Source organism: Mycteria americana, chromosome 18 (genome assembly GCF_035582795.1).
Source record: "Mycteria americana isolate JAX WOST 10 ecotype Jacksonville Zoo and Gardens chromosome 18, USCA_MyAme_1.0, whole genome shotgun sequence".
In the NCBI taxonomy this organism is placed as follows: domain Eukaryota; kingdom Metazoa; phylum Chordata; class Aves; order Ciconiiformes; family Ciconiidae; genus Mycteria; species Mycteria americana.
In genome coordinates, this window is record NC_134382.1 from 4,173,540 (window position 1) to 4,187,490 (window position 13,951).

Consider the following 13,951-nt stretch of genomic DNA (forward strand, 5'->3'; position numbering starts at 1 on the left):
TTTCTCAGTGCTCTGATGCCTGTCTGGTTTTTGGCTGTAGGCTCCTCAGTGCTGACGGGGGAGAGGCCGTTTACACCAGGACACCAGACGGGACAGCAGTGCAGGAGGGTACAGGGCACGGGAGAGCGACGGTTCCCTTTAGCTTTCTGCTGTATTCAATTTGGGAGGAGGAGGGAGAGCTGCTAAAAGGAAAACCGACCCCAAATACGCAGCATATGGGCTGCATGTGGACATGGGGAGCCTGCACATCAGCTGTGGCCCAGGCATGGTTGCACTCAAGGGCCCGTGTCGCTGCAGCCTGGAGGTTTAAGGGCTGTTGGTCCCACTTGTGTGGGAAGTGCGTGGGGTCTCTGCGGGATCATACAATCTTTATCAGCTCTGTTGCCACTAGGTGACACTCTTGATCCAGCGTGTTTCGTGGCGTCCAGATGTTCATGGCCTCCAGGAGTGCCTCTGGAGCGGAGGAAGGCGAACTTGGACGTGGACATGGACGTCCCTTCGTGGGTGAGGAGGGGACACAGGCGCCTTGGCTGAAAACCAGCGGGCTATTTCCAAGGGTGTTTGGATCAAGCGTTCGCTGGGCAGGGCAGAGCGTGCCCTTGCAAACCTCCGGTCCCACTGATGCCTGGCCACCCAGCGTGGTTGTGCCCTCGGAAACGATCGGGGGATGCTCCCTTGTCTGAGCCTAACCCCGGGGAAGGTCCCGTCTGCTCCTGGAGCAGCAGGAGGCTGTGCCCTGCAAGTGCCCGGCTCTTTGAGTCCTGGGCTCTGGGGGCTCTGCACAAGTTTGGAGAGCAGCTCTCCGGGTGGTGAAGCAGGAGAGGGTTTGCGTTAAGGCAGCAATTGCCACAGCGAAGGGGATGGCCTGAAAAGAAGGCCCCTGGCAGGGGTGGAGGTGTCCTGTGCATTAAGATAATGTTTCAGGCTGTGGAGTGTCTTCCCAAGGAAGGGAACTTTACCAGAGAGCCAGGAAAAGGTGGAAAAACCCATGCTGTCACTGACCACCCTCACGTGGCCTTTTTATTGGTGTACGGTGAAAACAGGAGCTGGATTTAGCAGGGGGACTGTTCCTGTGAACTCCAGGAGCTGCAGTTCAGGGTGTTCGGAGCAGGATGTCTCTACCTCCTTTCGAGACAACCTGAGCTTCAGCGGAGGCAGGCAGTGGAGGGCTGTTTTGCAGATGAAGGCACAAATCTTTTAAAGGTAGCTAGCCAGCCTCCATCCAAAAGCTGCCCTAAGGAGCCATCCCAGTTGAAGGATGGAAAGAGATCCTGAGAGTAGATTGCACTGTTGGAGCCCTGGACTGCCTGGATGTCCTCACTGAGGTCTCTCAGCCTTCCAGTTTTACTCACTCTGTCTCACCAGCCCTTTTTTTGCCATGTTGACACTTGGGTGGCTGTTGACAACCTGGTTTTGCTTTCCCTGCTAGTGGTACTGGAGAGCAGAGCTGGTGGAAACCATGATCCCCTGCAGACGTGTCCAGAAACAGTGCAGGGGAGAGAGCACAAACAGGCCAGCAGAGCTGCCGGAGCAGAGAAGCTTTTGCAGGGGCAACGGTAGGTTTTGGACCTCATTCTAAGGCAGGTTTTTTAAACACATTTTGCTTCAATCAATTCAGATTCACTTGCCCAGCAAACACATCCAAACCAAGCGTCCAAAACCTCCCACACACCTAGTTGGGGAGGACACGCTCCTGATCCAATCTCCTTCTCTGAAGCAGAAGCTGTGGAGGTAAACTGAGATGCTCCTAAGGTTGGGGTGCAGCAGGGCTGAGAAGGAAGCGTGGCTTTGCGCCGTGGCACGACTTCCTCGCTGAGCACTAGCGTGGCCCCAGCTGGGATAAATCTGTGCTGCTGCATTGATTTATCCTAGCTGGGGAGGCTGCCGCAGTGTGGGCTTGGGGGGAGTTTTCTTGCTTGTTCCCAGCACAGATGGGACGAGGAAGTGAGGGTTTCCTGGTACAAGCGCTTTTCTAAAGAAACCTCCTGCTGCGATCAGAGCCTCGCGTGTGTGTGCTCTGCCCTGGGATGCCTGCCAGGACAGAGTGACGCAGAGGTGGCCGGGGAGGTTTGGCTGGGAGCATCCAAGGAGAGGGTCCTGGGGAAGCAGAGGGAGGGCAGACGCCGTGCACGAGCTCCCAGGAGAGCTTGTCCCGTACGAGTGACGGCAGCTGTTTCCCAGCGAACAGCTTCCCAGTGGCACGGAGGTGCTGGGGGGGCACTGGGCTGCCTATGGGCTGTGTCCATGCACAGAGGTGAGCCCTGCTTTGCATCTCCCCTGCCCCTTGCTCACAGGTGGTTTCCAGGCCTGAATTGCCCGTTCAGCCACTAGGAAAAGCACGACAAAGTTGTTGAAAAGCGATTAGAAAAATAGGTCTTGGTAAAGAGACAAATTTCTGTTCCGGGGTGGGCAGCTGGGGCAGCGCAGAGGGTGCTGGAGGTGCAGCGGGATGGGGCCGGTGGGGCGTGCGGCGTGCACAGCTGGTGCTCGCCCACACATCTGCAGCAGCATCTTCCCGGGGGAAGCGTGTTACCAAAAGCTTTGGCGGTGGCGCAGGGAGGAAAGGGCAATGTCTGGCCCTGTGACCACAGGGGTAGGTGCCAGGGGCACAACGGAGACACACGCACGGCTCTGGTTTGTGCTGGAGTCGGTGCCCTCGGCTCTGGTCTCCCCCCAGCAGAAATTGCAGCCATTTGTTGGAAGAAAAAAAAACCTTTGGAAGCTGGAGAAAAAAGCAAATCAGTCCCTGCCGAGCACCCCGAGATACTGGCCCCGAAGCGTGGGGTGGTAGCATGGGATACCTAACGGCGCTTAAAGATTCAGAAGCGTCTTCCGAACGAGAAGGGGGGAAGAAGCCAGCAGGACCCGCTGGGTCCTCTGGCATGTTGCCTCCCGCTTGCCAAAGGGCAAGTTGCCGTGGCTCCATCCGGGGTTGCCCCTGCAAAGGCAGGGACCCGGGCTGCACCGAGGCCAGCCCAAATAACCCCGGAGCGGAGGGGCAAGACCGCCGGCTGTCCCGGTGCGGGTGCAGCCTTTTCCCTTGGCTTCTGCTCACACCCTCCATCCCTGGCTGCAGAGTGCTGGAAAATCAGCCAGCAAGTCCTTTCCGTGCCTCTGGCTGCTGTCTGAGCAGGCAGCCGTGGGCTATTGCATGCAGGTTTTGTCGCTTTTTATTTGGCTTTGCAAAATTTTGCTTTTTAGCGACTGGCGCAGAGGATGGAGCCTCGCGCTCAGTGCTGCCGGCTGGGCTTAGCCACAGACCTGCTGGCCTGTGGGTCGCTGCCCACTTGCCGGGCGAGCGTGGGGTCTCCGGCCTTGGCAACGGCGGCCGGCGGAGGGGAGGCAGAGCGCGGTGCTGGCTGTCTCTTTAAGGCAGAAAAGGGAACTCTCTGGCTGCCACTTTGTGGAGTTTCGACCAGATCCCTGTTTTCATTAGCATCTCATTTCATCTCCTCCTCTCCCCCCCAGCCCCACCTCCTCCGAATCGGCATTTCTGCATCCTTTTCTGTGCATCACAGAGCAGCAGGTAAAAGTCTGGCTGCCACCTGCACACACACACACACACACAGACACACTCTCACACACGCACCCTGCACACTGGACGCACCTCTGCCGGGGGAGAGACACCTTCCCACACTCCTGCGTGTTGCATCTTCCTCCTCCCAGGCGAGCTTGGCTGGGAGCATTCCCGTACTCGCCTCAGGGCTGCTCTGCCTCTCCTTGCTGTCTCTGGCTGCAGCAGCAGCAGCAGAGCTCAGGCACGGAGCTGCTCGGTGGGGCCCTGCTGCCCCAGGGGACAGCGCTCTGCAGGTAGCCAAGCCCAGCTGGGGGGCAGAGAGCCAACCATTGGGGGTCCAGAGCATCCCCAGCATCTGGAGTATCCTGGGATCCAGAGCATCCCTGTCATCTGGAGCATCCTGAGGTCCGGAGCATCCCAGCACCCAGAGGATTCTGGGGTCCAGAGCATCCCTGCCATCCGGAGTATTCAGGGGTCCAGAGCATCCCAGCATCTGGAGCATCCAGAGCATCCTGGCGTCCAGATTATTCCCTGGTCCAGCACAACCGGAGCGTCCGAGCATCCAGAGCTTCCCACCATCCAGAGCATCCTTGGCATCTCGAGCATCCCGGCATCCAGAGCATCCCAAGCCTCCCAGGGTCCAGAGCATCCCCAGCATCCAGAAGCAGTGTCCAGGGACGTCCCAGCGCAGGGGGATTTGCAGGGACGAGGAAATGCCTGGCTGTGAGTAACGGGGAGGGGAACCTCGCCACTGCTGATCGGCTCCTGGGAACGTCACTCTGCCCTGATTGCCAGTGAAGAGAGAGAGTGGGGGAAGAGAGGGAGAGGAGGAGGAGAGGAGAAAGGAGGACGGACACAGAGCAGAGAGAGAGAGATGGTACTTCTTCCCCTGGAGCTGGCTCTGGCGATGATCACCTAGCACAGGTCACGGCCAGAGAAGGTCCCCCAGCTCCGGAGCCAGCCCTGCTGCCCGGCTCCTCATGGAGGCCGATTTGGGGGCCCCCAACGCCAGCGTGCTGGGGGAGCGCTCGCTGCTGGTAGGGAGCAGCTGGGTGGCTGCTTTCCTCTGCTTCATCATCCTGCTGACCACGGCGGGGAACTTCCTCCTCATCCTCCTCATCGTCACCCAGCGCTCCCTCCGCAACACCTCCAACTACTTCCTGGTGTCCCTCTTCATGTCCGACCTGATGGTGGGACTGGTGGTCATGCCCCCGGCCATGCTCAACCAGCTCTACGGCCGCTGGGTGCTGCGGGGCGACTTCTGCTCCCTCTGGTACTCCTTCGACGTCATGTGCTGCAGCGCCTCCATCCTCAACCTCTGCGTCATCAGCTTGGACCGCTACCTGCTCATCATCTCCCCCCTCAAATACAAGCTGCGAATGACCTCCTGCAGAGCCCTCTGGCTCATCCTGGCCACCTGGACCTTGGCTGCGCTGGCCTCCTTCCTGCCCATCAAGATGGGTTGGCACGAGCTGGAGTTCGAGGTCCAGTCCCCAAACGTCACCTCCCGGGGGGACGAGGACCAGTGCCGGCTGCTGGTCAGCTTGCCCTACGCCCTGGTGGCCTCCTGCCTGACTTTCTTCCTCCCGTCCGCTGCCATCTCCTTCACCTACTGCCGCATCCTCCTGGCAGCCCGCAAGCAAGCAGTGCAGGTGGCTTCCCTCGCCTCCAACGTGGCCACCGCCACCACCGATGAGACCACGCTGCAGGTAAGGTGGCCACAGGGACATTGCTCCTTGCAGCCCCCCGTGCTTTGGGTGCCTGGGGTGTCTCTGCCATGGGGACGGCCTCGGGGCCGGAGCCGGCAGCGGGCTTTGGCAACCAGACCGCAGGGAGGGAGATTTTGGGCAACATCCACCTCCGTGATGGGAGGACGGCTGCTCGGCGGCGGCCTCGGAGGTGCCCCGTGTCTTGTCCCGGCGATGATGTGCTTTTCAGCTGCTCGGGAGCACAGAAACAGCATGAGCAGAAGCAGAGGAATAAATTAAGATACAGGCAAAAACGCTCAGCGGCGCAAAATAAATGCAGTTTCGCCCCCCTCTTGGCTAGCGTCACCCCAGAGGGTTTTAATCTTATCTGACTTTCCACTCCTAAGTCTTGGCCATGGCGGGTGTGAGACATATGGGGGAGAAGGATTTTAAATAATAGCAAATACCAAATTCTGGAGAGCACCTTATTTTGAAGAGCCAGCTTCTATTTTTGTTACCCGGTCGATAACAGGAACTGCAAAGTACCTCCTTACCCGACTGCTGGTTAAACCAGCGTGTGTTTTTTATAACCAAAACGTGGCTGCGCTTGTTTGTATTTCTCTGGGAGAAGGTAATTGCCACTACATCTAACAGCTTTAATTCCCCGTAATAGGCTTCATTGACCTCACAGCCTACAGGGAAAAGACAAACTTAATTGCCTTTAAATACTTTGATTTAGTTTGTGGTTCTCTTCTCTTTTAAGAAAGAAGCCGGGACTCTCTGACCCGGCCAGCTCTCCCGCACGTGATAAGACGTACCAGACTTTCCAAAGGAAAATGAGAATCAAAGAATAAACAGACCATAGCACAGAATGTTTATTTTCCCCCCGGACGCCGGGTTTTTGGACTCTACGAACGCAACCTGCCCCAAGCCGGCGGCCCCAGTGCTGCCCCGCTCAGGGGACCGGGGGATGCTCAGGTGCTTTGCTCCACTGTGGAAAACCAACATCCACCCCCGTATTTCAGCAGCGGCAAGCGTGCCAGCGGATTCCTAGGAGCCCCGCATCGGCTCAGGGGGAGCTGAAAATGAGGTGTCAGCCAGGGAACCCTCGAGTTTCATCTTTTTAACCAGAGTTTTGTTCCCTTTTTGGGCAGGAAGCTGAGTGGCAACGGGGCCTCATTGAATTACGGCGAAGGGCTGAGATAATAACTTAATTTTAGATTGCAAGAGTGGATAGAGGACTGAGTTAGTTCTGGTGTTCGTAGGCTGAAATGTTTGACGTCCTGCTTTTAAAAATATAATTAGTTAGCTGCTCTAATCAGCAGCTAGAGCTGCCTCTTTAGGGCATCCTTTATCCTCACCAAAACATTGGCTGAGTTGGATTTTTCTATAAAAGAAGCGTCTTAATGGTAAAGCCCCTATTTTACAGTTAAAAAAAAATAAAATACTCTCAATGTTGAAGGTTTCTGTTGCTTCCTCTTCCTGATTTCTGGTTCAGGGACTGCGGTGTGCACCATCCTCCTGCCCCTTGTGAGAAGGGAAATAACGGCGGGGTTTTTGCAGGATTTGCAGCAGCAAACGCCACTTTTCTTGGGCGGGAGGCTGGCACCAGTGCCGGCGGCTCCGGCCCGGGGAGAAGCGCTCGCTTACTGCCCCGTCTCCCACTGCAGGTTCCCCGCACCCCAAGCCAGCCCGCGGCCGGCAGCGAGAGCAGGAGGTTTGCCAACAAGCACAGCAAGAAGGCGCTGAAGGCCAGCCTGACGCTGGGCATCCTCCTGGGGATGTTCTTCGTGGCTTGGCTCCCCTTCTTCGTCACCAACGTGACGCAGGTAAGCACATATGGGGTGGTTTATGTTGGGTTTTCAAAAGCTTTTTCACTTTGGATCTAGCTGGGTTCAAGCTTAGGCACCTGCAGGTCTTGCTGGAAAGCCTCTGGGACCAAAGAAGCAATTTCCTCAGGGAGCAACGGCAAGGAAAAACGAAAGGAAAATGTTGGCATGCCTGGGAAACCGCTCTGGGTCGGGGCCGAGGTGGGAGATGCCGCTAACCCTTGCTGTGTCCCCCCACCAGGCAGTCTGCGGCTGTGTCCCGGCCGGCTTCTTCGATGTCCTCACCTGGCTGGGGTACTGCAACAGCACCATGAACCCCATCATCTACCCGCTCTTCATGAGGGACTTCAAGAGGGCCATGGGCAAATACCTGCCCTGCTGCCGGCGCTCGGGGGAGCCCCGTCCCAGCGCCATCTCCCTCTCCATGAGGAACTCCAACAGCGGACCCCGTGCCGCCACGTCCCTCAAGAACGTCCTCACCTTGCAGGCTGAGACCGACTCGGTTGACTCCGGGGCGCTGGGGAACGAACACAGCCTGCTGCCGGCTGGCGACGGCCACCCGGCTCTCCCGGCCGCCGGCGCCCGCTTGGTCAATCTTTTCGACGTGGAGCCCTCGGACGCGGAGCTGCAGCGCAAGCAGCTCGGCACCCCCGTGGCCTGAGCGAGGGCGTCCGTGGGGCTACGGCCGGGGGAGATGCCGACGGGGGGTTACGGACCTCTGTGTGCTGGGAAGGATCCCCCAGCCCAATGCAAACTCTCCGGAGGGCCGATCTGCTGCAAGACATCTCCCTGCCCACGCATTGCTGCTCGATACCTCTTCAAACGCAATGTGCGTTTCTCCTTGGAGAAGACGTCGTCACCGAGCATTTCTGCGGGTAGGTTTAAACAGTGCAAAGCCACGTTTTACTGCTGAATGAATCTGCCTTGTTTCTCTCTCTTTCCACCCCTCCTTTGCTCATGGTCACCAATCCCTCACCCTTCTCCGAGAGCTGCTTCTCGTGGCCTTTTCATCTCCAGTTAGTCTGAACCTCGGACTCCAGACCCTTCTGCCAGCCTATGTCTCCCTAAACTTAAACCAAGGCTTGGTTTTGAGCTTCCACTCACACAGCTCAGCGGGTCACCTCTATCTCACCAAGTGCACCGAGAGGACCGGTGGAAACCACATCCCGTGACTCATGGACAAAAGGTTTGGGGCTGCTTCAGTCCACAGCACATCACGTCTTCTTGGAGTTTAATTTCCTCGCCTGATTTGGACTGGATCTGTGTCGGTTTCCTGCGAAAGCAGCGAGTTGCAACACAGTGAAACCATCGTGTTTAATCATGAACAGCCTGCACTACGGGGGATTAAATTTGATGCAAAACATTCAACACTGCTTTTTGGATATTCAGCAAGGGTGTGGGTGTTCAACTTGTTTGTGGCTCCATGGGTATCCTGACAGTAGTAACGGAATAAGCTTCCCTTTAGATTTCATCCTACAGCTTCCTATTTTTGGCATATGACCATGATACTTTGCTCTGACAATCCATCAATTTTTAGATGAAGCCATTAGAAAATATACTTTTTTTCCCCCGTCCAAATAAGAATCTAAATGAATACTGGCTTTTAAATGACAATGCCAGTCCCCCCTCTCCTCCTCATAGCCATAAGCAGAGAGAATAGTGACTAATGTGGTAAGCGGGCACTTAAAAGAAAATAAAACAACAAATGCTTTTAGCAAATTCTTCCTCAAGTGCCTTGCAGATGCAGAGATGGGTTGGTGGTTGGTGGCTGCGCCCTCCCTGGACTCGTAGCCTACAAGCCTTGCTGCCTATTTCCGAGCTCACGCCAATGAGTTTGACCGTGCTCCTGAAGCTCACGGTTGTACAACGGAATACAAAGCATCCCTCGCACGCGGGACGCTGGAAGAAGCAGCCACACGCCAAGCAAGTCCATTAGTTTTCTTTCCACGTTGCCCACGTATGTTCCAGAACTGAACAACAAGCGGGTTTATGACTAACTTGACATTTATTCGCTACAACCCCCCTTGCAGCCGACGGCTGCGGTCAATGGTGAATGACGGTGACAACCGGAGGACTGAGCGCAGGTTCAAACACCAAACCCTTGAATACATTTTTGCCACAGATCTGTGGACAGATAGCTTGGGTTTGGTATCAAGCATGAAGATGTACATCTTTCCACAAATGGCTTTATATAAAAACATGCTTTGAGTACAACTCCAGTTAAAAAGGAGTAGAAAAACACACGATGAACTCCAAAAGTCCATGAGTTCGCCAAGTCAGCAGACACAGGCTTCAGGAGATGGACCTGTGAGAGAGAGACCACTTCTTCCAGCTGAACGCTCAAAAGCAATAATAGGTTACTCTCTCATCGAGCCAATTCTTTGTAATCAGGTGTTTGCTTGTGGACAGATCCTCTGATGCAGTAGAGAAATCGTATCCCTTTCCTGCAGCCAGCGGCATCGACCGGCGAAACAGGCCAGTCACTGCGGGATCCCACAGCCTCTCTCAGAGGCATCTCCCATCGCTCTGCAGCGAGGCACCGCTCGAGAATCAGAGCCGAGCAGGTCTGAGCCCCCCTCGGCGGTAGGAATTGGGGAGAGGAAAAGCAGGGCACCGTACCCAAAGCTGCTGTGCATTGCCAGGTTACGCTGCCACCCCCAGAAACTTTGTGAGAAATCCTCTGCAGGTGAGGTTTGCAGAAAGCTGGGGAAAGAAAGGAGAGGTGGGTATGGAACTAGCTGCTGGAAGGGGGAGGGAGGAGGAGGACTCCGTGTGGAGTGAAATTGGAAGCTGCAATCGCACCGTTGCCCCTCTCGTGAGTCAACGAGACCTTCCAGACCTGGGCGTGGGAAGGTACTCATACCAACCGGCACTTGTTTTAAAGCAGAAACACAGAGGTGTTCTCAGAAGGGGGTTTATCCTCCTGCCATGTTGCTGCTCGATTGCGTTTTCTTGGGCTGAGCAGCAAAACAGGCCAGAAAAGGACCTTTTATGGAAGACGTGGATCAGTCCCATACGGTTTTGGAAGACTCTGCGTGGCAGGGGATGTAAAGCAGGGTCCCTCCCTCCGGTTTGAGACTGAGGGAGAAGAGAGTGGATGCCAATTCGCTATTATGGAAGGAGGTAGAAATCAAACCGATTCGTGTTTATCCTATGCCAAGTATTGGTTTTATTCTAAGCCAATTAAAAATATGTCTAGAGGGGGCTTTTAAGGCTGGAGATGTGTGTGGGACACAAAATGAAAGTCTCTGTGGGTTGCTGGCTTGCAAAGCCTGGGAGGAAGTTTCACAAAGTAATAAATCATAAAAAGCCCACTCTGTTTCTTCTGCTGTCTTTCACCTAGGGACTCAAAGCATGTTTCTAATAGTAATGAGGCCTCGAACACTCATCACCCTGAGCTTGCAGATAGGGAAACAGTCTTGTTGACTGGAAAGTGCCCAAGCCCTGGCAGCAAACTGGCAGCAGACAGGGGAAAGAAGCCAGGTACCCCGAGCCTTTCGCCTCCCCGGTTAGCAGAGCCGAAGCACGGACACCGAGACGTACACTGCTGGGCAGCCAGAGCCCACACCACACCTGCTCACGTGAAAACCCAAAACCAAATCAACCACTGGTGGAAAAATATTTTTAATTTCCTAGTGACGAGCCCCTCTCCACGGTATGCTTAAAAATACCCACAGAGCCACCTGCTTTCCCAAGAGCTGTATAGCAGAGACACAGTCCCTAACGGTGACAGCTGCTTCCCTCAAGAATAAACCCAGTTTCTGCGAGGAGGGAAGTGCTGCCGCTTCCTGAGGAGCAATGCTGATTCAGGCAGGAATCAGCCCTTTCTCGTCTGTGGGAGATGCTGTGGGCGGCTGCTCGAAAAGCTTTGGTCCAGTGACGCCCGGTGCCACGCTCCAGGCTCTCAGGAGGGTCTGAAAACTGCAGCTACAGCTCTGCCAGCTCTACTGATACTCCTTTGGGAATCCCAGTGCAAAGGATGGTGCTTTGAAAGCGGTTTTAGTGCTGGCTGAGCATCTCTGCCCAACATGAAGAGCTCTAATTTGCTCCTTCGCCCGCTGCCTGTTTGTTGCTGTCCCCACTGTTTGACCAGTCTGGGCAGGGGAGCGAGGTTTCTCCCAGGAGACAGCTGGGGGAATCACGGCGGTGAGCACAGCCGGCTGGGAGAGCCTCACCATCAGCCGCATCCTCCTCTCGCACGGTGTTTTCCTCTTCCCGAGTCTTGCTGCCTGCTGCCCGCTGTGATTTCTTGGCTAGAGGGGAGAAAAGACTGCCGCTGCCCTTCTCTTCCAGCTGACACTCCTTGGTTTTGATGCCCACAGCTTTTAGGATCGTGTCCATTTGCTTCATGTAGTCCAGGTGGCCATTTACCTGCAAGCAACAAGAGTCCTGTTAGTGGGGAAGCTGCGGGGAACGCAGCTCAGTCAAGTCCTTCATCTCAAAAGCCACCGCTGCCGTGAGACTTGGTTTTAGCTCTGAAAGGCTGAACGAATGAGGTCTGAAAAAGGCAGTTGTCCATTGAATGACCCCAACTGGCTGCACCCTTCGTGGCACACGCTGCTGCAGCATTGCTTTTCCTCTGACAGATGTCTGTTTAAATGCTTGGGCATTGCTGAGTTACGAAACCCCAGATTCTGGGTGCCACGAGGGTAAGAGCAGAGGTGATCTGCCATGGTGAGAGACGCCCAGGTAGGAGACAAGTTGTCTTAGTTCAGCTCCCTGTTCTCTGCCAAATCATGTGTCCTGCCTGTGCCTTAGCTCCTTCGTAAAAGCAAAGATTATCTTATTTAAATTAGGATATAGTCATTAAATGTCACAACAGCTACCAAGCGTGTTAAGGTTCTTGGCTGGAAGGTGCACTGATCTGTCCCACACCATATAAAACTGGGAGCCTGAGAGTTATGGGTTCATAAGCCAAATTAAAGTCAACGATACGTGCAAAACCCCACACATTTTTATTGTAAGGTGATTTCCGTGGTAAGATAAGCCCTTCTGAGACGGATGTTGGAATGAACCCTTCCAGTCAGGGCACAGGAGGGAGAGAAAACCTCCTCTGCAGGTTATTATTGTCATATGCTAAAGGCTACCTGGCTGGAAAGGCAGAAGCTGCCTTCTCTCTTTCGGGTGTCCTGTGCAAGCCAAGCATTTGAAGTAACGACAGCCAAGATCCTACTAGAGACCAGACCAGACATCTCCTTTGCTGTTGTTCTCACAGCCAAAATGGGAGGAAGCGCTTGTGAGCGCAAGGTGGATTTATAGTGGGTTTTTCTGTGGAGAGGGAAGTGCGGTCAGGCTGAGTCGAGGCTATTTTGATGGTACACTCACCAGCTGGCCTGTAGATTTCAGCAAAGCTGAAGGGGTATGATTTGCATCCTAAGATATTTTAGCATCTTTGGTAAATTAGATTTCTAACAGTTTAAATCCTTCCTGACCCAGCCAGAAAGCTGTCTCAGGCAACACCGCCTCTTATTTTCCCAAATCTTGCTAGTAATTAGGGAATTTCGACCGCAGGGAATAGCCGACACCACGGTCCCAGGTTTCCTGCTTCCCAGCCGCGTGTACGCAGGTACACGCAGTGTACCCCAGGAAGGGGCTGTCTGCTCGTACAAGATGGTAGGAGCTCCTGGAAGAGCTCTGCAAAGAAACCCAGCCATGGGCCCTCTGCTCACCTCCCTGCCAGCTCAGTCTGAGGTCCGAGAGGCTGGCTGATGCCCGGGCAGTCCTTCCTCGCTATGCCAGCAACCAGGGTTACCAGCACACCTCTTACCCAAACCTAAAGCAAGCCTCCTTTCCCGCACGGGCAAAATTCAAACCTCCTAGCTGTTTGCGTGAAGCAGCTTTTGAGTGGTAACATTTGGATGCACTTAGGACTTGGAGCAAAATGATTTAATCAGCACATTACTAATGCAATATGCGACTTTAATCAGTCCAGATGGCTCAACAGGCTCTTGATGTTTTGAACAGATTAGTTAATTAAAATAACCATTGAAGGACTAATGGACTGGCTGTTAAGATGCGTACATTGGTCTCTGAAAAAGTATGAACCTTCTACTACTCAGTAGGGGGTCTTGGTGGTAAGGAAAGAAATGAGCACAGCGTTGGACAAGGTGGAGAGAAACAAGAAGGAAATGGACTTACTGGGAGGGGTTGCTGAAGTCTCTTGGTTTGCTGTATTCTGAAACCTCTACAGGCATCACAACCTACCTGCCCTGGTCAGCACTTGGGCATCTCTCAGCCTGTTATGTTACCCAGTCATTAGTCAGAGAGAACAAATTTCCTCTGCCACCCCGAGGACGAGATTTTTGTAACTCCTCAGTGTCCAGCAGCTTCCACTAAAACAATGGGGAATTCCTCTTCCTTGAGCACCACGATCACTGAGAGACGCTGGGTATGAGCAATTCTGAAGAGCTGAGCCTTTCCTCATGCAGCTAAAAGAGAAGCTGAGCCCTCCCGAAAGTCTGTCCCTTACTGCAGGTCTGCTAGGACCACTATATCTCTTCGAAGGACCACTATATCACTTCTCTTTCCAGGATAGCCCAGGAGAGGATTCCATAAAGCCAGACCAACGCAAGCCCTGAGAAGCGTAAGAGGAGGTAGTGACATTAAATACTGAGCCATCAGCAAAAGAACAGTGAGCAAATTGCCTTGCCACTTTAAAGCTGTGAAGCCATCCTGGTGGGGAAATTCAGCAATTCCACCTCTCAAAAGCCTGTTTTCATCTGCAATCTGAAAAGCTGAATTCCTCCGCTGGGTAGGCTGAGCTGGAGAAGGAATGGGAACACCTAAGACATTGTAAGGGACAATAAAAACTTTAAAGGGAAATAAACAATTGTTTGAATATTTGTCAGAACTAAGTGCAGGAGGAATTTCAGAATAAATGGAATAGAAAAGTGTTGTTGTAACCAAAGCAAGTAATA

The 13,951-nt window shown here is 54.1% G+C and overlaps 2 protein-coding genes across 20 annotated transcripts in view; one reads left to right on the forward strand and one right to left on the reverse strand.

Moving 5' to 3' along the window:
• The first annotated feature begins 2 nt into the window (after window positions 1–2).
• The window catches only part of HTR6 (5-hydroxytryptamine receptor 6), a 40,513-nt gene continuing 26,564 nt past the window's right edge, over window positions 3–13,951 (forward strand). For 3 of the 15 annotated variants that reach the window (XR_012778341.1, XR_012778338.1, XR_012778339.1), the window contains exons 1-3: window positions 3–5,226; window positions 6,876–7,034; window positions 7,276–9,720. Coding sequence is in view for 7 of the 15 variants with exons in the window: in XM_075520711.1 (XP_075376826.1) it covers window positions 4,498–5,226; window positions 6,876–7,034; window positions 7,276–7,695 (1,308 nt within the window). In the remaining 8 variants the exon portion in view is untranslated. Of the gene's footprint in view, window positions 5,227–6,875; window positions 7,035–7,275; window positions 10,658–12,545; window positions 13,626–13,951 lie in introns of those variants that run through there. The other 12 variants (XR_012778344.1, XR_012778343.1, XR_012778345.1 and 9 more) reach the window with 11 other exon arrangements.
• The window catches only part of TMCO4 (transmembrane and coiled-coil domains 4), a 41,304-nt gene continuing 38,425 nt past the window's right edge, over window positions 11,073–13,951 (reverse strand). For all 5 annotated transcript variants that reach the window (XM_075520707.1, XM_075520706.1, XM_075520709.1 and 2 more), the window contains one exon: window positions 11,073–11,405. In XM_075520707.1, the coding sequence (XP_075376822.1) occupies window positions 11,073–11,405 (333 nt within the window). The remainder of the gene's footprint in view (window positions 11,406–13,951) is intronic.